This window comes from Conger conger, chromosome 17 (assembly GCF_963514075.1).
Source record: "Conger conger chromosome 17, fConCon1.1, whole genome shotgun sequence".
Lineage (NCBI taxonomy): Eukaryota > Metazoa > Chordata > Actinopteri > Anguilliformes > Congridae > Conger > Conger conger.
Genome location: NC_083776.1, coordinates 12394676 through 12417512, shown reverse-complemented (window position 1 = coordinate 12417512; position 22837 = coordinate 12394676). Strand labels below are relative to the sequence as shown.

Here is a 22837-nt window from a genome sequence, read left to right as displayed (position 1 = left end):
CCCAGGGAGTCTACTTCACATAAAGGGCAAAAGCCGATGTTATTTAATTACAGATGGTGACCAACCTGCAAAAATGACCATGTGGCTATATGGTTTCACAATAACACTTCAATATACATATTTAAACAAGCCTATTCTTTCATTTGTTCAAGAGGCTCACAAGGAACAAGTTTACTATTTTAATTCACAAAGTATTCTATAGTTTTTTTTTTCCTGTTTGATTCCATAGTGCTTTTATTTTGAAACATGGTTCGTAACCTTCACCGGAAATGGAACTGCGATTACCAAGACCCGCGGTATTTGGCGCAGCTTTCCAAGCCTCCTTGAACGCTTCCGCAAACATTTCTATATTACAGAAAACAAACTCCAGCATCATGTCGAGCTTCCCATGGAATACTACACGAAGTACACCAGATAAAGACAACATAGAACTAACGGAGAATGATTTGATAAAGTGGGGACTCACAGGTTTGTTCGCTAGCTAACTTACTGATGCCTTATGTCATGTTAGGACATGTCGCTGCAGCTGTCCCATCGTAGAAATGGCTCTGCTATTTGCATGTTAGCCGCTGCTTCGAATTAAACACTGGTCAACACCACGCCTTGACCGGTAATATTACAGTTGCCATTCATAAAGCATCTCTTGTCACAGCAGTTGTTACTGTCTGCTGAAACCTGTCACTCTGCCAGACAACACCGACGAGCTAGAATAGGCAATTTCCACTTCCCAACGTTACAGTAAACTTGGGGCATTGTACATTGTACAGGCTTATTGTACATGCCGGGTCCACTAGCTATGTCCACCAACATTATTCTCGCATTTACAATTATGTGATAAACAAGTGAAACGAAATAAATGTTAAAAAACCAGGCTATAGATTTAAATGTAATATTAAAGGCTAAGTTAGTTGTCATGTAAATTACTTTTAAGGATAACTTTTTTTAAATTTTTTTTTTTTTACTAAAGGTACAATAGGTAATTTCGGACTTGCAACAACAAACACGCTCAAGCCACAACACTGTTTATCCCACCTCTTCTCTGTGAACGCGCTGACCTTGAAATGCCATTGGCCTTGGCAATTAGAACCAATTTTCAACCAATGAGCTTGAATTATTGTACAGCTATACGATGTTTTGCCACAGAGTGCCGGCCCGTCAAATGCATGTTTTGAAATTCGAATTTACGGACTATAAACACAGACAGAGGATGAGGCAACATGTCAGTGAGCCCTTTTGAATGATAGGAAGGGATTTACAATGGTCTTGTAATAATGTTTTAAGGCAAAAATCTTACCTATTGTACCTTTAAGGATAATTTTGTATGTAGCTTGGTGTCAGTAATAGCTTGGGCACAATTTGGTGCTTCGCTGTTATTGTCACCAGCTATGATCGATGGGCGATCTGTCGAATCAAAGCCATGTTGCCTCAGGTAACTAAATTAATTGAAAATAAGCATGGTAATCTGTACCTTATTTTGGAGCCATAGTTAGGCTATGTTAATTTTCCTTGCGATAACATGCCAAAGCCCTGTTCCAACAGGCATCCAGCTTAGACGCTACCAGCTGGATGGGGTGAAGTGGCTGGCAGAGTGCTTGGAGACTCAAGAGGGGTGCATTCTGGGGGATGAAATGGGCCTGGGAAAGACCTGCCAGGTCAGTCTTCATCATCATCATCATCATCATTAGACTGGCCACAGTCGCTTTCTATTTTCAGACTCTTCAGACTCTTGTTGTCAGTTGTCAGATGTTTGTGATTATTACTGAACTGTATACATTTTAATAAATGTATTTTGGCACAAATTGTACACAGTACACAGGGCAGGCAGACCTCAATGACCATACACCCTCCCAGTCCTCCCTCTTTTCAGCATCTCTCTGGCCTCATCAGTGAGTTGTGCTGAAAGTAAAAACTACAATATTTTTTCCTGTAACAGCCCGACCAGCTGAAGTAAATGCTAAAATTTCAGATTCTGGGTGTTCTGTATTAAAGAGACGTTGCCATGACACAGTCACTGCAGATGAGAGGGTCTGCTGAATTGAAGCAGATTAATGTTGTGTGGGCCTGATGTTTGTTATGGAGCAAGTCACAGTCCTGTGTGCTTTCCCCCGATGAGCTGAAATAGTTCTCCTCTCCTCAGACCATCTCTCTGCTGGTGTACAGCCGTGGGGCTCTGGGGTATGAGGGGCCCTTCCTGATTCTGTGCCCCCTGTCTGTCATGGAGAACTGGAGAGAGGAGATGGAGCGGTAAGCGGTCATCTTATACATCAAACACTCAAGGTTCATTTTTGTACAGAGCCATTTGAAAACTGCTTCACAGTCAGTATCTTTTTAGTGGGACAAAATTAGAAGTATTAAAAACAATCCAGTTGAGGAAGTTTTGAGAAAAGGGAAAGTAAAATTGGACCTGGAGCCATTAAAATGCATCGTTAGAGAGCACATAGACAGCTGCTAATCTTGGGCCTGCAGGATGAGGCTCTGCTGAGTTGACACTAATCTCAAATTGAATCTACTCTAATTATAGGTCTGCCACTGCAATTGTGGGCTTTTCTAGGCTCCTCTATTGGACAGTTGGTTGGCTTGTTCTCCTTGCAGACTGCATGCAATTTCACACTTCTGCCACTAGGTGAAGATATTGGATGCTGTTGGAAAAACAGCATAAATGTACAAGCTCAAAGGTCATTCAGGAGAATTTTAGGCCATTTTATGAGAGTTGATACTTCACAATTTATAGTTTACTGTGCTATACTTAAGTCTATTATATGTACTGCCTGTGCTAATGAGTAAATCCTTAAATTACTAGATGATGGAAATTAAACGCCACACATTTACAATGTCTTTGAAATATATATGTATTTTTAAATTCTGTTTGGTTGTATTTTTCTGTTGTGAATTGACGTTGTTACTGTGTGGGTCAGCTGCAGACTACCAAAACATGAACTGTTAATAATTAATAAGCCATTCATGCAACAATGATTCCTGATTACTCTCTAAATGGGATACTCAATATTTCTCGGTGTGGGTACAGGCTTTTGTTCCAACAAAGCAGTTACACACCTGATTCTACCAATCAACCTTGATTAGCAGAATCAGGCATTACATTACATTACATTATTGGCATTTGGCAGACGCTCTTATCCAGAGCGATGTACAACAAACACCCATAACCAGGGATAAGTTCGCTGAAAGACCCTAGAGGTAAGTACAATTTCAACTGCTACCTGTACAACAAAGATAAGGACAAGGGCCAATTTTTTTTTTTTTTTTTTTGAACAAACAAACAAACAGAGCAAAAGTCACCAAAGTTAACTATCCAAACACTGCTTACCTAGCCAACTAAAAATACCGATACACAAAGCAAGTCACAGAGACAACAATTAAGGTTCACAGGGAGGTAGGGAGGGATGGGGAGAGGTGCTGCTTGAAGAGGTGTGTCTTCAGCTTGCGCTTGAAGGTGGGGAGAGATTCTATAGTTCTGACCTCAACGGGGAGTTCGTTCCACCACCGTGGAGCCAGAACAGACAGTAGTCGTGAGCGTGAGGTGGAGGTTCTGAGAGGGGGAGGTGCCAAGCGGCCTGTGGAGGCTGAACGAAGAGGTCTGGCAGGGGTGTAGGGTCTGATGATTTTTTGCAGATAAGCTGGGGAAGACCCTTTAACTGCTTGGAAGGCTAGCACCAATGTTTTGAATTTGATGCGAGCCATGACAGGCAGCCAGTGGAGGGAAGTAAGCAGGGGGGTGACATGTGAGTATTTGGGAAGGTTGAAGACCAGACGAGCTGCTGCATTCTGGATGAGTTGGAGGGGTCTGATGGCGGACGCTGGGAGGCCAGCCAAGAGGGAATTGCAGTAGTCCAGGCGGGACAGAACCATCGCTTGGACCAGGAGCTGGGTCGAGTAGGGGGTGAGAAAGGGGCGGATTCTCCGTATGTTGTATAGGAAGAACCTGCAAGACCGGGTCACCGCCGCAATGTTCTCGGAAAGGGACAGTCTGCTGTCCATCACCACGCCGAGGTTCCTTGCACTGGGTGACGGCGTGAGTGTGGTATCCCCGAGGGAAATGGAGAGATCCAGATGGGATGTAACTGCTTTGTCAGAAAACAAAAGTCTGCACCCACAGTGGCCCTCTCTGTGTTCGATTGAGTATCCCTGGTGTACATGATAACTAAAGCCCCCTCTCTGGGTTAGATTGGGTATCCCTGGTGTAAATGATAACTAAAGCCCCCTCTCTGGGTTAGATTGAGTATCCCTGGTGTAAATGATAACTGTAATAGTGAGGCCGACTCCCCTAGGTTTGCACCCGGCCTATCAGTGCTGTGTTACAAAGGGGACAAGGAGAAACGGGCGGAGCTTCAGAGGGACCTGAACGCAGGTCACCGCTTCCATGTGCTGCTCACGACCTACGAGGTGGGCGCCACCGACACAGGGGCTGTTTTGTCACTTACACACACATGCACACACACACACACACACACACACGTATGTGCACTGTTAAAAGCTATGTGTGGTTTCTGTGGGTACAAATGGTTTTGGGGTAGCAGTGTGGTACAGGTACAATGGTTAGGGAGCTGGGCTTGTAACTCAGTGGTTTCAGGTTCAGTCCCCAGGTAGAACACTGATGTTGTGCCCGTAAGCATGGTACTTCACCTGGGTTTCCTTTTGCATATCCATCTGTATGCATAGACACTATCTAAAAAGTCGCTCTGGATATGAGTCTCGTAATTACCAGTAATGTAATATCATGTTTTCTGTGTGGAACCTGAATTTTATGGTGTGATGAAAAACATAGTGATTTTGTGCGCTTTTGGTTTGCGTTTTACAGTTGTGTCTCAATGACGCCTCGTTCTTAAAAAGGTAAGGTCCTTTGTGGCTGTGGATTCTCTACATGGTATACATGTGCCAGGGTACAACTCAGATCTCTGAACATGAGTGACACAGCTCAGATTTCTGAACATGAATGACACAGCACATATCTCTGAACATGAGTGACACATCACAGGGGAGCTGTGGCTGTAGAGAGGTGATTGGCAGGCTGTCTCTGGTGACGGCAGCAGTGTACAACAATGATGAGGGAACTGGTTCTGTATCTCAGAGATGTCTGTGTTGATAGTGGGTATATAAAATAGTTAAGGACACATTTACTAAACCTTGCTTCAGTAAGTATCATCTGTAGATAGAATAGATTTGTTCTGAATATCTGCTCTGGATGTCTGGGTGAAGCATCATCACTCACTGTAATGTGTTGTAGGTGGAAGTGGAAGGTCCTGGTGGTGGATGAGGCCCACAGACTGAAGAACCAAAACTCCCTTCTCCGCAGGGCCCTGACGGAGGTGAACACCACACCCTGCCGTTCCCCACCCTACCGGGCCCCTACAGTGGCACACCCTTTCCCCTCCGTGCCACACTCCTCACCCTTACACCCTCTGCCATCCCACTTCTGTCCAGTCTGGGCCTGATAGAGCTGTGGTCATGACCTTTGTACTCCAACCTAAACCGCACTTCCCCTTGCAGTTTTCGGTCCGCTTCAGAGTGCTCCTGACCGGAACCCCTGTTCAGAACAGCCTGCAGGAAGTCTACTCTCTCCTCAGCTTCATCCAGCCCCCCGTCTTTCCTGAGGACAGGGCCGAAGACTTTGTCTCCACCTACGCAAACGTTCAAAACGAACCCGCTCTAGGTAACGACCTTCTGACCCAACTGGGAAACCCTCCCAGACACATTTCATAGTACACTCATTATAGTAATGATTTAATTGCCAACCAGTCAGTTTTGCTCTGGGCTCATACACAGGTGCTAGTTTTGTGAATTACACCATATTTTAAGTTAGACTTAAACCTTGGTAACCTTGACCTTTGATACAGTGCGAGTGTGACTAATGGGCTTTTGCTGAACTGTGTTTGTCTGGATTGTCAAAATAAGAAAGCAAAGACTTTGCTAGGACTGAGTAGATTGAGAACAGGTCTTGCCAGGTCTGCTCCAGTGTTGTGTAGTCTCATAGAGAAAGAATGTTAACTGGTGTGTAAGATTCCACGGCAGTCGCCCTGTAATCGGCCAGACATGTTCATTTTGGAATCTTTGTACTTTGTACAATCTGTTCTGTCTGTGTTCCTGGGGTGTCATAGATCTGGAGGGGGGGGGGCCTTTGTTCCAGCCAGTTATCTTGGGCTGAAATGTCTGAATCACAGGGTAAACAAGCACGCGTGTGCTCTGCAGCTGTCGTTAATCAGATTAGCAAAAACATCCGATGAGCTACGTTTGGCTGATCATATAGCAGCATGAAATCCCGAAAAATGGGTTGGTCCTCTTTCCTGCTCTATTCCACACGTAGCCCAACGGTTCCCTTCTTTGTACTGAGCACACTGGTCCCGGTTCTGTGAGCGCTGCCGGTGAAGTCAGCCCGGTTGGTCTGTCCCCCAGCTACAGAGCTGCACGGCGTCCTGCAGCCCTTCCTGCTGCGCCGGGTGAAGGCGGAGGTGGCCCTGGAGCTGCCCCGAAAAACAGAGCTCCTGGTGTACCACGGCCTGTCCGCCCTGCAGAAGAGATACTACAAGGCCATCCTGATGAAGGACCTGGGTGAGCAGGCCTGCTACGCTCGCTTAGCTATATATTTGCCCTCAACAGCACCCTGGGGGTGTCTCGTGCCTGCGTGTTTGCTCATCATTTTTTTAAAAGACAGCAGCCTCGTGCAGCGAAAAGAGGCTCGGTTCTCTTCAGTTCTGGCTGCCAGTAGATTTTGTGTTGTGGTGCAAAAGTGTCTCATGCAGGAGAGCAGGGTTAAAGGTTAACCAGTTCCCTTTTTGCCCTATTTGTTTCATTCACTTAAAAAAAAATGGTACAATAACAAATTAGGTTTTTCAACCCTGTCCAGGGGGTTTGGGGAAAGGCCATCTTAAGTGACACAGAACAGACTTTGCTTTGGTAGTAACGTCAAGCGAAACATCGCTGTCTGCCCGCAGGGTGCTGTTGAGGGCAAGAGAAACGCATCGAGCGCTGTACTATACTCCATGCAGATCTGTGAGCAAAGAGTAAAATGGGAATATAATTTCACTCATGTATTTAAATACGCTTCTGTGATGGTGTGTGTGTGTGCTCACATAACGAGTGTGTTTGTGTATGTCTACCATTACTTGTGTATCTTGGTTCTCAGATGCCTTTGAGAGTGAGCAGGGCAGCAGAACGAGGCTCTTGAACATCTTGATGCAGCTGCGGAAGTGTGTCAACCACCCTTACCTGTTTGACGGTAAGTAGGCTGACGTATAAACAGCATCACATTCCGGGTTTCTGTAGATGAAGGCAGTACCTGAAGTCAAATTCTCATTTCTGACATTACTTTTTACATTACTGGCATTTAGCAGACACTCTTATCCAGAGCGACGTACAGTTGATTAGACTAAGCAGGGCACAATCCTCCCCTGGAGCAATGCAGGGTTAAGGGCCTTGCTCAAGGGCCCAACGGCTGTGCGGATCTTATAATGGCTACACAGGGATTAGAACCACCGACCTTGCTTGTCCCAGTCATTTACCTTAACCACTACGCTACAGGTCGCCTTTGATATTCCAAATTGATATGGTATGGTATGTCCAACCAAACACTTTCCCCAGGTTTATTGTTTCTCTGAGTTCATGTAGTTTAGGTGTAGTTTTAGGAGTAACCTCTCAGCGCTTACTCCTGACCCCTCCTCCCAGGGGTGGAGCCCGAGCCGTTTGAAATGGGGGAGCACCTGGTGGAGGCCAGCGGCAAACTCCGGCTCCTGGACAGCATGCTGGAGGTCCTGCACAAAGGGTCAGTCCCTGCCGTCTCCTCCACCGTGTCCCTGCCGTCTCCTCCTCCGTGTCCCTGCTGTCTCCTCCTCCGTGTCCCTGCCGTCTCCTCCTCCGTGTCCCTGCCGCCTCCTCCACCGTCCGGAAAGGGTCTTCATCGCGGACGTGTCACACACCTTTCTGACATTTTTATGCCATGATGTGATATGATGTGATTTTTTTGTACAAGTGGAAAGTTCCGTTCATGGCAAGTACGGCCGGTGTGGTTTTCAGTGGAGACGGAACACAGCCGCGCCATAGTCAGAGATCACACGAATGCCCCAGTTTCCTCTGTGCGTTAATTATACATGGCCTAGTTATTAGCTATGTCTTCAAACGACAGTTTGAACCTGTCATTTATGCACATACATATGCACACACACACACACACACACACACACACGCACACACGCGTACACACACGTTTTGGAAACTGGTACATTTATGCCGGAGCTAGAAAAATAAGAAAACATACAGTACTGTGCAAAAATCTATATTTTTTATGACCACCCTTCGGCGTTTAAACTGCATCACTTCTCTGAGATAGCCAACACTGTCCTGCAGTTCTATAAGACAGTCAGCAGGGAGGTTGTTCCAAGCATGTTGGAGAACTTGCCACAGTTCTTCTGCAGACTTTGGTTGGCTCCTTGCTTCTGATCACAGCCTTGATCAAGTTTTTATGTAAAAAGTAGTCAGTTGCTTACAGTAATATGTTACTTTTTAAAATTGAATACAAAAATGTCAGAGTAAAATTAAATCTTTTGGAAAATGAATATTTGGAAATCTCAAATGTGTTCTTTTATACTAACACACACAAAACAAACAAAACATGTATATAATAAAGTCTAGGGTCCCTAAGATTTCTGCACAGTACTGTATAAACAGTGATAATAATTGTCTCCTTTCCATGTTCTGTTGAGGAATAGATCAGGAAAAGACCAAGAAAGCTTTAGGAAACCACGTTTTAAAGCTTGTTTTTCAAGTATTAATGATGATGCTGATGACGTAATATCTGTTTGTTGAAGGGGCCATCGGGTGCTGCTGTTCTCTCAGATGACCAGAGTGTTGGATATCCTGCAGGACTACATGGAGTACAGAGGTACCATAGAGGCTGGGGACTGCAAAAGCACCATAGATATCTGTTAATCCTCTGGGCCTCCACGTCCTGCCATTCACACTGCACTCTGTCCTTTAAGATGTGGCCTATATTATTTGAGATTCATGTCGTGGGGATTCATGTCGTGGGGACTCATGTCGTGGCGATTCATGTTGTGGGGATTCAAGTTGTGGGGATTCATGTTGTGTGGATTCATGTCGTGGGGATTCATGTCGTGTGGATTCATGTCGTGTGGATTCATGTCCTGTGGATTCATGTCGTGGGGACTCATGTTGTGGGCAGGCTACAGCTATGAGCGGCTGGACGGCTCGGTCAGAGGAGAGGAACGGAACCTGGCCATCAAGAACTTCAGCAGCAAGGACGTGTTCATCTTTCTCCTCAGCACTAAAGCCGGTACGCCCAGCTGTCTGTCTCCTGCTCTCCAATGCAATGCAAACATTTATCCATTAAAAGGAAAACCGTGTTTGACTTGCGCAACTGTCACTCTGACTGTCAACACTATGTCAACTACTAGGTCTTTTATACATTTACATTTACATTTTAGTCATTTGGCAGACGCTTTTAATCCAAAGCGACTTACAAGTGCATAGGTTCTACCATAAGTCAGAGCATCACATCCAGAAACTAGCAAAATATACAGGGGGGGGGGGTTCGACAAGGATAGGGATATCAGAAAGGAGGGGCAGGGGAAATCAGGAGGGAGGACTAAGGTAGAGTTTGAAAAGGTGGGTTTTGAGTCTGCGTCGAAATAGGGGGAGGGATTCTGCTGTTCTGACAGTGGTAGGCAGGTCATTCCACCACTGAGGAACCAGAACGGAAAACAGGCGTGAACGTGCAGCTCGACCGCCAGGTGCACGTAGAGAGGGAACCGTAAGGCGACCAGAGCTGGCAGACCGGAGTGGTCTAGCTGGGGAGTAGGGAGTGATCAGGGATTGTATGTAAGTTGGGGCAGTCCCCTTAGCAGCCTGAAGTGCCAACACTAGGGCCTTGAAACAGATGCGTGCGGCGATGGGAAGCCAGTGGAGGCCAATGAGAAGTGGGGTGACATGAGCCGACCTGGGCTGATTGGTGATCAGGCGGGCTGCAGCATTCTGGACCAGCTCTAGGGGCTTGATGGCACACGCTGGGAGACCGGCTAGGAGGGAGTTGCAGTAATCCAGGCGGGAAATGACGACCGCCTGGACTAGGAGCTGGGTGGCTTTCTCAGTCAGGAGATGACGGATACGGCGTATATTATACAGAAAGAACCTGCAGGTTCTGGCAGTGGAGGATACTTGTGGAGCCAGGGTGAGGCAGTTATCAAGAGTCACCCCAAGATTCTTTGCCGTACAGGAGGAGGAAACTACAAAGTCCTCTACAGTCAATGAGAGGTCGATTGACGGAGAGGACTTAGCAGGGATGTAGAGAAGCTCAGTTTTGGCAAGGTTGAGCTTCAGGTGATGGGAAGTCATCCACGCAGAGATAACAGCCAAGCAGGCAGAGATCCGTGTGGTGATTTGGGTGTCGGGGGGGAAGGAAATGAAGAGTTGGGTGTCATCAGCGTAGGAATGATAAGAAAAGCCGTGGGAAGAGATAACAGAACCAAGAGACATGGTGTATAGCGAGAAGAGGAGAGGCCCAAGAACCGAGCCCTGCGGGACTCCAGTTCGTAGGGGTTGAGGGTCGGAGACTGCGCCCCTCCAAGTCACCTGGTAGGAGCGACCAGAGAGGTAGGAGGAAAACCAAGCGAGTGCAGAACCTGTGACACCCATCCCAGACAGCGATGAGAGCAGAATCTCATGGTTGACTGTATCGAAGGCGGCTGATAGGTCGAGGAAGATGAGGACAGAGGAGAGGGATTTTGCTTTAGCAGAGTGGAGTGCCTCAGTGACCGCGAGCAGGGCGGTTTCAGTGGAGTGGCCACTCTTGAAGCCAGACTGGTTGGGGTCATGGAGATTGTTGTGGAGAAGATAAGTGGACAGTTGGGAGCAGACCGCCCGTTCCAGGGTTTTAGCGAGAAAGGGAAGAAGAGAGACAGGCCGGTAGTTGTTCAGGGCAGAGGGGTCAAGGGTAGGTTTTTTGAGGAGGGGAGTGACTCTGGCCCTCTTCAGGGAAGAGGGCATGGTGCCGGAGGAGAGGGAGGTGTTGATTAGAGAGGAGAGAAAAGGGAGAATGTCCTCAGATATAGATTGTAGGAGGGGAGAGGGGATGGGGTCAAGAGGACAGGTGGTTGGGCGGTGGGAAGTAAGGAGTTTCAGTGTGTCAGCGTCAGAGAGGGGAGAAAAGGAGGTTAGGGAGTTGGGGAGGGTAGGAGGGTCAGCAGGGGTGGAGGGTTGGGAGAAGGAATTGCGAATAGCATCGACCTTCTTTTCAAAGAAGGAGACGAAGTCATCAGGTGTGAGTGATGAGGGGGGTGGGGGGGGAGGGGGGGCCAGAAGAGAGGAGAAAGTTGAAAACAGTTTGCGGGGATTAGAGGCGGCCGCGTTAATTTTCGAGTGGAAGAAGGAAGATTTAGCTAGAGAGACAGAGGAATGGAAAGATGATAAGAGGGCATGGAAGGAAGCCATATCACTGGGGAGACAGGACCTTTTCCATTTTCTCTCCGCCGCCCGCAGTTCGGTTCGGACAGCTCGTAGAGCATCAGAAAGCCAAGGACTGGGGGGGAGGCCCGAGCTAGTTTGGTGGTGAGGGGACACAGAGAGTCAAAGGAAGATGAGAGGGAGGACATGAGAGTTGTAGCCGCATCATCGGGAGACAGTCGAGAGAAAGACTCCGCAGATGGTAGGGAGGAGAGGATTGTAGATGAGAGGGTGGAGGAAGACAGGTGGCGTAGGTTCCGTCGACAGGTGACAGTGGATGGTGGGAGAGATGGATGGGTGTTAGAGGAGAGTGGAAGAGAGAAAGAGATGAAGGAGTGGTCAGATATATGGAGTGATGTTACAGAGAGGTTGGTTGTTGTGCAGCTCCTTGTGAAGATGAGGTCAAGAAGGTTGCCTGCTTTGTGGGTGGGAGGGGAAAGAGTGAGGGTAAGGTCAAAAGGGAGAGAATTATACAGCTGGGTACTTATTAGCAGACTTTTACTGCAGCATTACTTTATGAAGTATTTTCACCTTTTAGACACACAAAGTTTGTTTTTTGAAGTACATTTTCCAAACGTACTGCAGTCAGGTCCTGTCCTTCAGCGTCTGTGTAAACTCCTTACGATGCTGTGGTCCGCCTCCAGGGGGCGTTGGAATGAATCTGACAGCTGCTGACACTGTCATCTTCATGGACAGCGACTTCAACCCCCAGAATGACCTCCAGGCTGCGGCCCGCGCCCACAGGATTGGACAAACAAGGTACCCTTCCCTCAAAGGCAGGTCGCCCAGGACAGGTTAACTGGGGTAATTCTCTCCCTCACCACCCTGTCTAATTTGTGATTAACTCTCTGGTGTGAAATGGTAGCCTTGAATCGACGTGCTGTATCAGGTGGTAAGAGCAGGGGGCTCAGGCGGTAAGAGCTGTTGTCTGGCAGTCGGGGGGTTGCCAGTTCAATCCCGCCCTGGGTGTGTCCCTAACCCCCAAATGCTCCTGACGAGCTGGTTGGTGCCTTACATTTACCATTTACCAACCATTTAGGACATAGTGTTACTATTTTAACACCGTCATAATTTCCCTCTAAAAAACTGTTGACATCAGTATTACGGACCTTCTCCTCGATGCATGCGATTCTAACCTCTGGCTGAGAGAACTAACCTCTGGCTGAGAGAGCTGCTCACCTCCCAGAATCGCCATGGAGACGGGGAGTAGCTGGCCTCTGTGTGTGTTGCAGGGCAGTGAAGGTGATCCGGCTGCTAGGGAGGGATACGGTGGAGGAGATTGTGTACCGGCGCGCTGCATCCAAGCTGCGGCTGACCAACACGGTGATAGAGGAGGGCCGCTTTTCTCTGCTGGACCAGGCCCAGTCCGCTGCTGCTGGCCTCCAGGTACGAGGCTTCTTCTGCCTTATACCCGCTTAACCTGTACCTCTCATCACTACTTATACCTGCTTACCTGTACCTCTCATCACTACTTATACCTGCTTACCTGTACCTCTCATCACTACTTATACCTGTCTGCTCCCATATACCGCTCTCACACCATCTTACCCCTACCTCCTACCTTGTGTCCGCCTGTTAACCTGTTAGCTCTTTTGTCCTTTCTTCCGCCTTATACTTTCTACTGCCACATTACACCTCCCTACCTCTCTACCCCATTCTTCATTTTTTATATTCTCTCCTTGATCTCCTCCTCATACGTCTGATTACTGTCCTTACCTTTACACCTCCCTCTGTCACTCCACACCTCCCTCCATCCCCCCCATCTCTCTCTCTCCCTCCCTCTCTCTCTCCCGGGGTCCCTGCAGCTGAGTGAGATCCTGAAGTTTGGGGTGGACAAGCTGCTGGCGTCGGAGGAGAGTTCCGTGCAGGACGTGGACCTGGGGCTGATCCTGGGCCAGAGCCGGGACGGGCGGTGGCTGACCGAGGAAGACCCCGCGCCCCCCGCGGAGGAAGAGGAGGACCCCGACACCGACGACCAAAGTCAGCGTGCACCGAGTGGGAGGCGTCGGCCAACCCAAAATACCCAACATATCAAAATGATCCACATACCCGGTTACTCAATGACAAACAAATACCTGTGTGTAATCCATATTCTATGGGTGTTACTCCGTTTTTTCAGCTTGCTTTTCGCTTGCCTTTTGTGTAGTGGTGTGAACCAATTTTGCACACAAAGCCAAAAATTACAGCATGACTTGCTCTATGTAGTTTGTCATTTCAAGTTAATAAGTAACTTGTAAGTCGCTTTGGATTAACAGCGTCTGCCAAAAAGCGTCTGCCAAATGAAAAAAAGAAAAAAAATGTAAATAAAAGAAAAAAGGACAAAAAAAAGATGGATGCTCCCGTGCAGTAGAGACCTTTTGCTGTTGCATCCTGGGTAATGCTGTTTGTTCTCCCTCAGCGCACATGTACCTGTTCGAGGGCAGAGACTACTCCAAGGACCCCAGCTCCGAGGACGAGAGCCGCTTCCGTCAGCTGCTGGAGGAGCAGCTGGGCCAGCGCGCGGGCGGGGGGAAAGAGGGCCCTGCCCTGAGGCACAAAGCCGGGGTGAGTGCCCTGTTCCCCCGCGGAGGAGACGGATAACCCCTTCAGCCCCTACGCCCACATCCCCCAGGGCTTTGTCTTTGGTTGAGAAAGTTGAGAAATTGATGAAGTTGAGAAAATCTAGTTGGGTTTTAATGGGGGCTCAAAGCAATAGTATAGCAGACGTTTTGATTGGTTGAAAAGGCAGAGAGTGCCATATGACACCCTTGGGATTTTACAGTAGTTGTGCTTGAGACTAAAAGTTGTGCTGGAGACTGAATAAAAGGGTTTACCAAGCTCCTCTCTCACCAAGGCCATCAGAGATGGCTAAGAGCGTTAACTCCAGTCTCCCCATCGAATACCCGCAACGCTGGCTCTCTGGATCGGCCTGGTCACCTGATCCATCCAGCGTACCTCCCTCAGGCTCAGAGTAACCTCCACTCCCGTGACCTCCGTACGGGGTCGGGAATGGCCGCTTGTCAATCACAATTCTGACTGCTTAAATGAGGTTTTAGCACTTTCCCCTTTACCCGTTATATTGCCCACCGCATGCCGCAGAACCCCCTGAATGAGTCATCTGGTATCTCGGTTCTGCGTTGTCTGTCAGCACTAACTACCTGCAGGCTGTGAACACAACGTGCTTTCTCAGGCACCGAATGTCTGAATCAGAGGCAGGGAACCGTCATAATGGCAACACAGCAAGGATTATTGCTGTTGAAAAGGCCACATAATTTTCATCAGGCGGTTGATGGAGAGGATCAATTGCACCTCGGCTAATGGCAAGAGAGAATGTTGGGCAATAAAACCAAGCACCGGTGGCCCACATTTAGGGTTCCTTCATTAATCCCCTGTAAACCCTGTTTGTACTGCTGCCCCTCAGGTGTCCCTCTGTGGGCCCCTGGCCACTCCCGGTCGCAGGAAGCGGCCCCTGAGCGAGGAGGAGCTGGAGCTGAGGAAGGAGAGGAGGCGGGAGGCGGCCGCCAAGAGGGCGAAGCTGCAGGAGGAGCGCAGGAGGGCGAAGGAGGAGGCGCAGCACCAGAAGAAGTAAGAGTGGCTCTGGGCACGGTGCCGTCTCTCTGGCTGGCACTGTGCTAGCGCTCTGACTGGCACAGTCATGCCCAGCCCTCCAGCGTGGGTCAGGAGTGGTGACTGAGGGCTGACGGGTGGAAACGCTCTCTGGGCACAATGCCCTCTGTGCCTCGGGAAAGTAAATGACGGGTGGAATGATTGGCATGGGTACAGGTACTGACTGCTTTGGAAACTGTTTGTGCTTTAGTTTGTTTGCTGCCTTTTGGCAAAGACTCTTCCTGAGTCACTTAAAGTGCCGACACCCGTGAGTTTGCTGCCAGTGCTTCCTGAGCGGCGTGAAGCTCAGCATGTATCCCACAATGCTGAGCGTTCAGAGCCACACTGCTGTGAAAGTGTACCCAAGTTGGCTCTTTTGAAAAGTACATATGCCAGATGTAACCCAACTAAAGTGCTTGTTTGGGCATGTTGGATGTGCCTGAGACATCCAACCAGGCTTTTATTTTATACCTCTCATGAGTGCCGCTTTTATAACTGCATTATTTGTTATATGTATGTTATTTTTAACGGTTAGTATGTCTTAGGACACTGGACATGCTCTCATGGTCAGTTGTTTTATCTGTGTGTTTGTGCGTGTGTGTTACAGGATGGCCTGGTGGGACTCTCGTGGGTATCGGTCCCTGTGCGTGCCTTCAGAGGGGAGTGAGGAGGAGGAGGAAGAGGATGATGACCTCAGTGTGAGCTCCACAGACTCGGACCACACCGCCATTCGCTACGTCCTGGGCGATGTGACCCACCCTCAGGCGGCACGAGAGGACGCCATCATCGTGCACTGTGTTGGTATGGCAACCTAGTCACCTGCCCACCTCCCTCCTCTCTCGCCCCGCTGTCATCCTTTCCTGCTTTCGCACCTTTATCCATATGTAACACAACCCACACAAGAGTCAGCGTCGTCAGTTTGCATTCCAGTTACACCTTGTTGTTTTTCATTGTGTGACTGTGTGTGTGTGTGTGCATTTGTGTAAGCACGTGCGTGCGTGCCCATTTGTGTGGGTGTGTGCATGTGTTTGCGTGGGTGTGCGTGTGTGTGTGTGTGTGTGTGTGTATATGCATGTGTACGTGTGTGTATGTGTGCACGTACGTGTGTGTGTGTATATGCGTGTGTACATGTACGTGTGTGTGCACGTACGTGTGTGTGTGTATATGCGTGTGTACATGTACGTGTGTGTGTGCGTGTGTGTGTATATGCGTGTGTACGTGTGTGTGTGTGTGTGTGTGTGTGTACGTGTGTGTGTGTGTGTGCACGTACGTGTACATATATGTGTGTGTATGTGTACGTGTGTGTGTGTGTATATGCATGCATACGTGTGTGTGTGTGTGTGCGTGCGTGTGTGTGATGTAGATGACTCTGGACGATGGGGTCGAGGCGGGTTGTTCACTGCGCTGGAGGTGAGAACCGACGAGGCGCGTAAACAGTATGAGCTGGCAGGAAAGATGGAAGGTGAGCGGAGTCCTGAGCTGCACACATTCAGACCACGACGCGAGTGTCCATTCATTTCACACAAATTTGGGGTCAAGTGCCTATAGAATCACAGTGGAGCTTCCTGAACTAGGAGTGCTTTTGAAGTATGAGCACTTTTCCAGTGCAGAATAGTGAGCCTGTGAACCAGGCAGCCTGTGAAGCAGACTACGGGCCTTGGAGCACTACAGCAGGAGAAAGCCATTTAGGCTTTATTTCCCAACAGAAAAAAGCAAGATAGTGTTTCCTTTTTTTCAAAACTGGGAACTGAAACTGGGCTATTTATTTATAAGTTTATTTTGAAATTGGGATGAAGTTTATTGTAATTGGGTTCAAGTTTACTGGGGTCCCATGGAACTAATCTGAAAAGAAACTAATCAGGTGGATATTGGCTTTCAGTGAGCAGAGCAAGGGATCCTGTTCCCCAGTGGACCACAGACCCTTCACGCATCGGAACATTATGAGACGGATGTGATGTCCTCACTTTCCCTCTCTTCCCTCTCAGACCTGGACCTCGGGCACGTGCTCCTGTTTCCCATTGACGACAAGCAGTCCAGGCTGGATGGAAGAGACTTTGTGAGTATCTGAATCCGTTCAAACAGACTGTGTGAGTGTCTGAGTCTGTTCAAACAGACTATGTGAGTGTCTGAGTCTGTTTAAACACACTATGTGAGTATCTGAGTCTGTTCAAACACACTATGTAAGTATCTGAGTCTGTTCAAACACACTATGTGAGTATCTGAGTCTGTTCAAACACACTATGCGAGTATCTGAGTCTGTTCAAACACACTATGTGAGTATCTTAGTCTGTTTAAACACACTATGTGAGTATCTGAGTCTGTTCAAACACACTATGCGAGTATCTGAGTCTGTTCAAACACACTATGTGAGTATCTTAGTCTGTTTAAACACACTATGTGAGTATCTGAGTCTGTTCAAACACACTATGTGAGTATCTGAGTCTGTTCAAACACACTATGTAAGTATCTGAGTCTGTTCAAACACACTGTGAGTATCTGAGTCTGTTCAAACACACTGTGAGTATCTGAGTCTGTTCAAACACACTATGTAAGTATCTGAGTCTGTTCAAACACACTATGTAAGTATCTGAGTCTGTTCAAACACACTATGTGAGTTACGCCCTCTCAGACTTCCTCTTTGCTCTGAGCATTCTACAGTTTCATTCTATCAGCTGATGAAACAGCGGTTTCTTGTGACTGAACAAATTTCAAAACAAAGTGAGCACTGACTGCAACTGTACTGTTTGGATACTTTCATCATAGCTGTCCTGTCCAAGCACAAAAAAAGAAGAAGTGGCCAATTTGATGACGGAGAAACTGAAAGCTTTTAACCAAGAATACCTCTAGAAGGTTAGCCAACACAGGACCAACTGCAGAGAGGAATGGCTCTTGTCATGCCAAAAACCACTTCTGACAACACAGCTCAGCTTCTGTTTCTGTTTAAAATACTGTTAGTTAATAGCTGCATCTGCCGGCATGTTGACAAACGCATTGAAATGCGTTTTATTTGGAACCAGAGTATTCGGATTTGGATATACACCTACGGGCAGCCGTTTCACTCATGGCCAATCGATGTTAACTAAAAAACCGTCCAACATATGCCAGCTTTTGCTTCTGCTTTTGTGTTATCTGTGTATGAGTCTGTAGGGCATCTGACCCAAACTGTACCAGGAACAAAGCAAAACATGACAGACTGTGCCCTTATGGCAGACTGTCAATCTCTTTTAAAAAAAATGCACCCACACGAACACACACACACTGTTTAAACATGGATGTGATTCCCAGAAACATGTCGAGTCTTTGGCTCTAGTTTTCCAGGAAATTTCTCAAAATGGTACCAACAGCATAATGATGATCTAACCATAACCGTTAAGCCGACTCATATAACAGGTAGGCAGAACAGTCATGCTGTGAACACCCTGCTGGCGCAGTATGTTGCAATGTTGATTTATCTGCCGTGGTTCAGACACTGCATTGACAGATCGTTTCACGGTCTGTGATAAATAACGTAACGTGATCATTCAGCACCCCCCGTATCAATGAGGGAGGGAGGGAGGGAACGTAACCCAGGGCATGTTCCCACCCGTCCCCGTCCTGTGTCCTAGCTGGCCCTGGTCGTGGCGCAGCAGAGGGACCATTCTAACAGGCTGTCGGGAATCAAGCTGTCTGCTCTGGAGGAGGGCCTGAAGAAGATCCACAGGGCTGCGAAGAAGAGGAAAGGTGAGAGCGAGCGTGCGATGGCAGGGTTTCAGACTGCGTGTGAAGGATCGGTTTCGTCCTGTTGGCACGCCGCCCCGGGGCCAGGGCAGTGCCCTGTTTCTGTTCCCCACACCCGGGGGGGGAGGCTGGCCTGTTTGTTCTGCGTAAGCAGTATAAACTGGTGACTGTCCCTTCTGACCTCGCTTTTGAGTGGCAACGCCTCGGTGGAGGAAGTGCACGGCTCCAAGACTGGTTGTGTTGAGAGTTCACGTGGTGAAGTGTGTTTTTTTTAGGATTGTGAACATTAAGGCGTCAGCAAGTTTGGCCGTCATGTGACCAAAGGAGATAAATTGGGACACTTTATCAAATTTGTTTTCAACTGAATTGGGTTGAAAGCTGTTTTTTTGCACAGGTACTTGTACTTTCCTCTAGGGTCTTTCAGCGCACTTGTCCCTGATCATGGTTATGCACTTTGTTATACATTACTCTGGATACGAGTGTCTGCCAAATGCCTGTAATGTAATGTAATGTAATGTAATGTAATGTAGAAAAACAAATCTCAGTTCAGCCTTTTCACAGAATGCTTTGACTGCTCCATAATTTCCCCCTGCAGAAAGGGAGACCTAAAAGTCTGTGTTGCCTACATGTGTTACATTGCGCATTATGGAAACCGTGGCATTGTATTGAAAGTTCCTCTCCCTGTGTCAATCCCACGCCCAGCGAGTGTGCACCTCCCAAGAATCGGTCACGCCACAAAAGGGTTCAACTGGTACGGAACCGAGAGGCTCATCCGCAAGCACCTGGCCTCCCGAGGGATCCCCACCTCCATGTGTCCTTCCCCTGGGCCAGGCCCTTCTCATCAGGACAAAACATGAGCTGCGTGCCACAGATGTGATGTGCGTGCGTCCACCAGGGAAAGAAGTCAGACATTGCTTACACTCCCAATTTGAAATTCCCACATAATTAGCTTTCTGCAATTGCCCTGAATTCCTATGTCGACACTATAAAATGTAAAATGAATAAGTGTCTCTGTAGGTAAGGGCAGTTACCACGAACACAGGTCTTACTGCTACAGCCTTAAGATTGACATGACTGGGACCCGCAAGGTCGGTGGTTCGATCCCCGGTGAAGCCACAATAGGATCCGCACAGCCGTTGTGCCCGTGAGCAAGGCCCTTAACCCTGCATGTTCCAGGGGAGGATTGTCTCCTGCTTAGTCTAATCAACTGTATGTCGCTCTGGATAAGAGTGTCTGCCAAATGCCATTAATGTAATGTAATGTATAACACAGGTGTGTGTTCACCTGTCTGGGGTGGAATGTAGGATGTGGGACGCACCTGCATTGGTTTCACTTCACGATCCAATACGTTGGATTGACTTCACCATGAGTTAGAGGGCCAGGGATCCCAACGATTACCACTAGATTAGCTCCTCGTTAGCAGACTTTAAACTCATCAGTTGAAACTGTGAGAAACAACCATTAACTGATCAATGTGGGCCCAATGTACATGTGGTCAATGTGGTGACCGCAATGTAGTCCCTCTTACCCTGTCCGTCTTGCACCCACTGTGGTACTCAATGTAGTAGGCATTTATAACAATGTATAACAGGGTGTGTGTGCGTGAATGTTTTTGGTGTGTGTGGCTTTCTCCTTGACTCTGGTGTCAGATACTACTACTCCAGCAAGGCAGCTTCCTCGCGTTCCTCCACATCGGCTGCGTCTGGCTCAGGGGGCTCCACCAGGGGAGCGGGGGCCGGTTCGAGCGGCGGAGGGGCCGGTACGCGCGGCGGAGGGCCCGGCGTTTCGGCCGAGTCCAGCGGCCCCTCCCTGGCCAGCTTCATGAGCGCGGTCCACGTCTTCTTCTACAACATGGCTGCCTCAGAGAGGAAGAGCCTGGCCCGCTACCTCATCACATATCCTTTTAAGACCGAAGCCGTGATCCACGCCCCAAACTTTGAGAGAATGCAAAATGGCAGCAGCGAGCAGAATTTATACACAGAACTTGAGGGCAGCCATCGAGAGCTCCACAGTGTTCGTGGAGTCCCGTGTGGGGGCTTCCACCATACATACTTATTAACACACCTTGTGTTGTTGTTGGCGGCCCCTCCAGACAGTCCCTAATAGTTCATGTGTGACTCTGAAAGGGAAAGCTCCCTCTTTAAGGGTGGAGAAAACTTTCGCCACTGGCTGACATGGCCAGCCATGTTTCATTGATAAGATGTTCCATCACCATTACAAAGGTTCAACAAAGGTTAATATAACCCCGTTGAGAGCTATGCGTCTGTGTGTGCGAGACTGGGAGTTAAATAGTAGTGCAGAAGAGTGAGCTAAAAGAAAGTGGAAGGTAGGGAAATTAACCAACTAACCAACTAATAAATAAATGCCAACAATTTGAACTGCACTTCACAGACAATCGTCTCTCAGGAGGCGATCAAATGATTGGCTACACAGCAAACCTGAGTTACATAATAAAAACAGAACTTCCTCTGTTTAAGGACTGTTTTTCATACTAGGGCTGTTGAATAGAATACAGAAAATAACTGAAAGTGGACTGCAATTTGTCCAATTACCCTTTTTACCTGAGAAGCGTTGATTGAGCAGGTGCTATTTGCTTCAGCCAAAGGGTTGGAGGCCTCCCTGTCTGTCACTCCTCCTTAACAAGGGGCCACGTATGACGGGGATGAAGAGGAGCTGATGAGTGCAGATGTCACACATATCGTGGCAGAAGTGGAGAGCCCCATTCACACACAGGTCAGGTGATCTATTTAACAGCCTGGAAGTCCAATCCAGGATTTACTCTTTCCAACCCCCACGGGCTCCCATTTTCTAGCAAATGTTCTATGGCCAACTCAACAAATATTCTTATCGTAAATGTCCCAAGGAGAGACCAAGAACTTTGTTTATCATAAGCACGCACAGCAAGAACACCCTGATAGCTGATAATGGGAGAATGAAGGGACTCCATCCAGCTAAAGCACCCTCTCTCTAGTGGCTACGTAACATGACTGGGACTGTTGGTAGATTGGAGCAGTGATTTTCTGCACACGTTTTGCAGGATACACATGCCCGTTTAACCTGATAGACAATGTTGTTGTGATATGAATCTGTTCAATGGAATTTGAATCATGTTCATGATTGCGAAGAGAAAAAGACAAGGCAATGTTCGTGAATTGTGATTCTGGAGCATCTTTTATCGCACAGATCAAGGGTGTTTTTGTTTGAAAAGTGGATACTGGTCCAGCATAAGTGCATGAAGGCCGAATCTTATCTACTGCCTGTGATTTAGACATTTAGTCCATTGAGGTGTACTCTGTCCTTTCCTAATAGGAGCTGAAGGACCTCCTGCGTGGGTATCCTCAGGTTCTGCCTGTCCAGAAGGCCTGGTTGGAAGCCTGTTTCTCCAAGCAGCGCAAAGTTGACACGACCAAATACCTGCTCGACCTTAACTGACCCGATGGAACGTCCTTCTCCAGCGATCATTACTCTTTACTACATTATCGCTGTTCAGAGGAGAGAAGGGCCTTCTACAGAAGCCAGGCCAACAGCCTCTCCGGGATACTGATCTGCTTTAATAACCCAATGAGTACATATCCGCAACGTCAATTAAAGCATTCAAAGGGCCGGTTTCAGGGACACATATTAAGCTTTGTCCTGGACTAAACTGAGTATGGAGAATTTCCTTTCAAATTTTTTATTTACTCTAGGACTAGGTGTAATCTGTGTCTGGGAAACTGGCCCTAACTTTTTTATCTACAATCAAAATAATGTGTCTTCCTCAGTCATACCCGGTGAATGGGACTGGAACTAAATTTGGTTTAAAAAAAAAAAAATGTAAAAAAAATTTTTTTTAAAGCCAGGGATGTGGGTCCTAGTGCAGCTAGTGGTGTGCTGCAGTGCCATCTGATCTGAAGCAAGACTTCGACTTCGGTGGTGCTTTTTGATTCATTGCTTTTGGCTCAGGTTTAAAAATACACAAGAAACCGAAAGGAGCTTGAAAGCTTGGAACAGGTCTCTCTCCAGAAATAAAACAAATAATAAAAAAATTCCCGATACAGAATCCAGCCATCTCATTACAGACTTGCCGAGT

At 47.8% G+C, this 22837-nt stretch overlaps 1 protein-coding gene across 1 annotated transcript; it reads left to right on the top strand.

The window, feature by feature from the left end:
- Positions 1-304: 304 nt before the first annotated feature.
- Positions 305-22807, top strand: chd1l (chromodomain helicase DNA binding protein 1-like). Its single transcript, XM_061225850.1, has 25 exons — positions 305-468; positions 1540-1652; positions 2138-2244; positions 4287-4401; positions 4817-4848; positions 5243-5324; positions 5506-5668; positions 6409-6564; positions 7139-7231; positions 7678-7774; positions 8817-8890; positions 9191-9301; positions 12111-12225; positions 12699-12852; positions 13272-13446; positions 13865-14010; positions 14867-15030; positions 15659-15852; positions 16415-16513; positions 17037-17107; positions 18657-18771; positions 19471-19579; positions 20418-20667; positions 21424-21501; positions 22078-22807. Exons 1-25 carry the CDS (start codon positions 375-377, stop codon positions 22198-22200), a joined length of 3030 nt encoding a protein of 1009 aa, XP_061081834.1. The 5' UTR covers positions 305-374; the 3' UTR covers positions 22201-22807.
- Positions 22808-22837: the final 30 nt, after the last annotated feature.

What these genes read in the sequence shown, in the direction of transcription:
- chd1l (XM_061225850.1), top strand. Translation starts at nt 375, where the DNA reads ATGTCGAGCTTCCCATGGAATACTACACGAAGTACACCAGATAAAGAC. An exon ending in TGGAGAGAGGAGATGGAGCG is followed by an intron (nt 2,245 to 4,286) that starts GTAAGCGGTCAT and finishes CGACTCCCCTAG; the next exon opens with GTTTGCACCCGGCCTATCAG. An exon ending in CGAGGGATCCCCACCTCCAT is followed by an intron (nt 19,580 to 20,417) that starts GTGTCCTTCCCC and finishes CTCTGGTGTCAG; the next exon opens with ATACTACTACTCCAGCAAGG.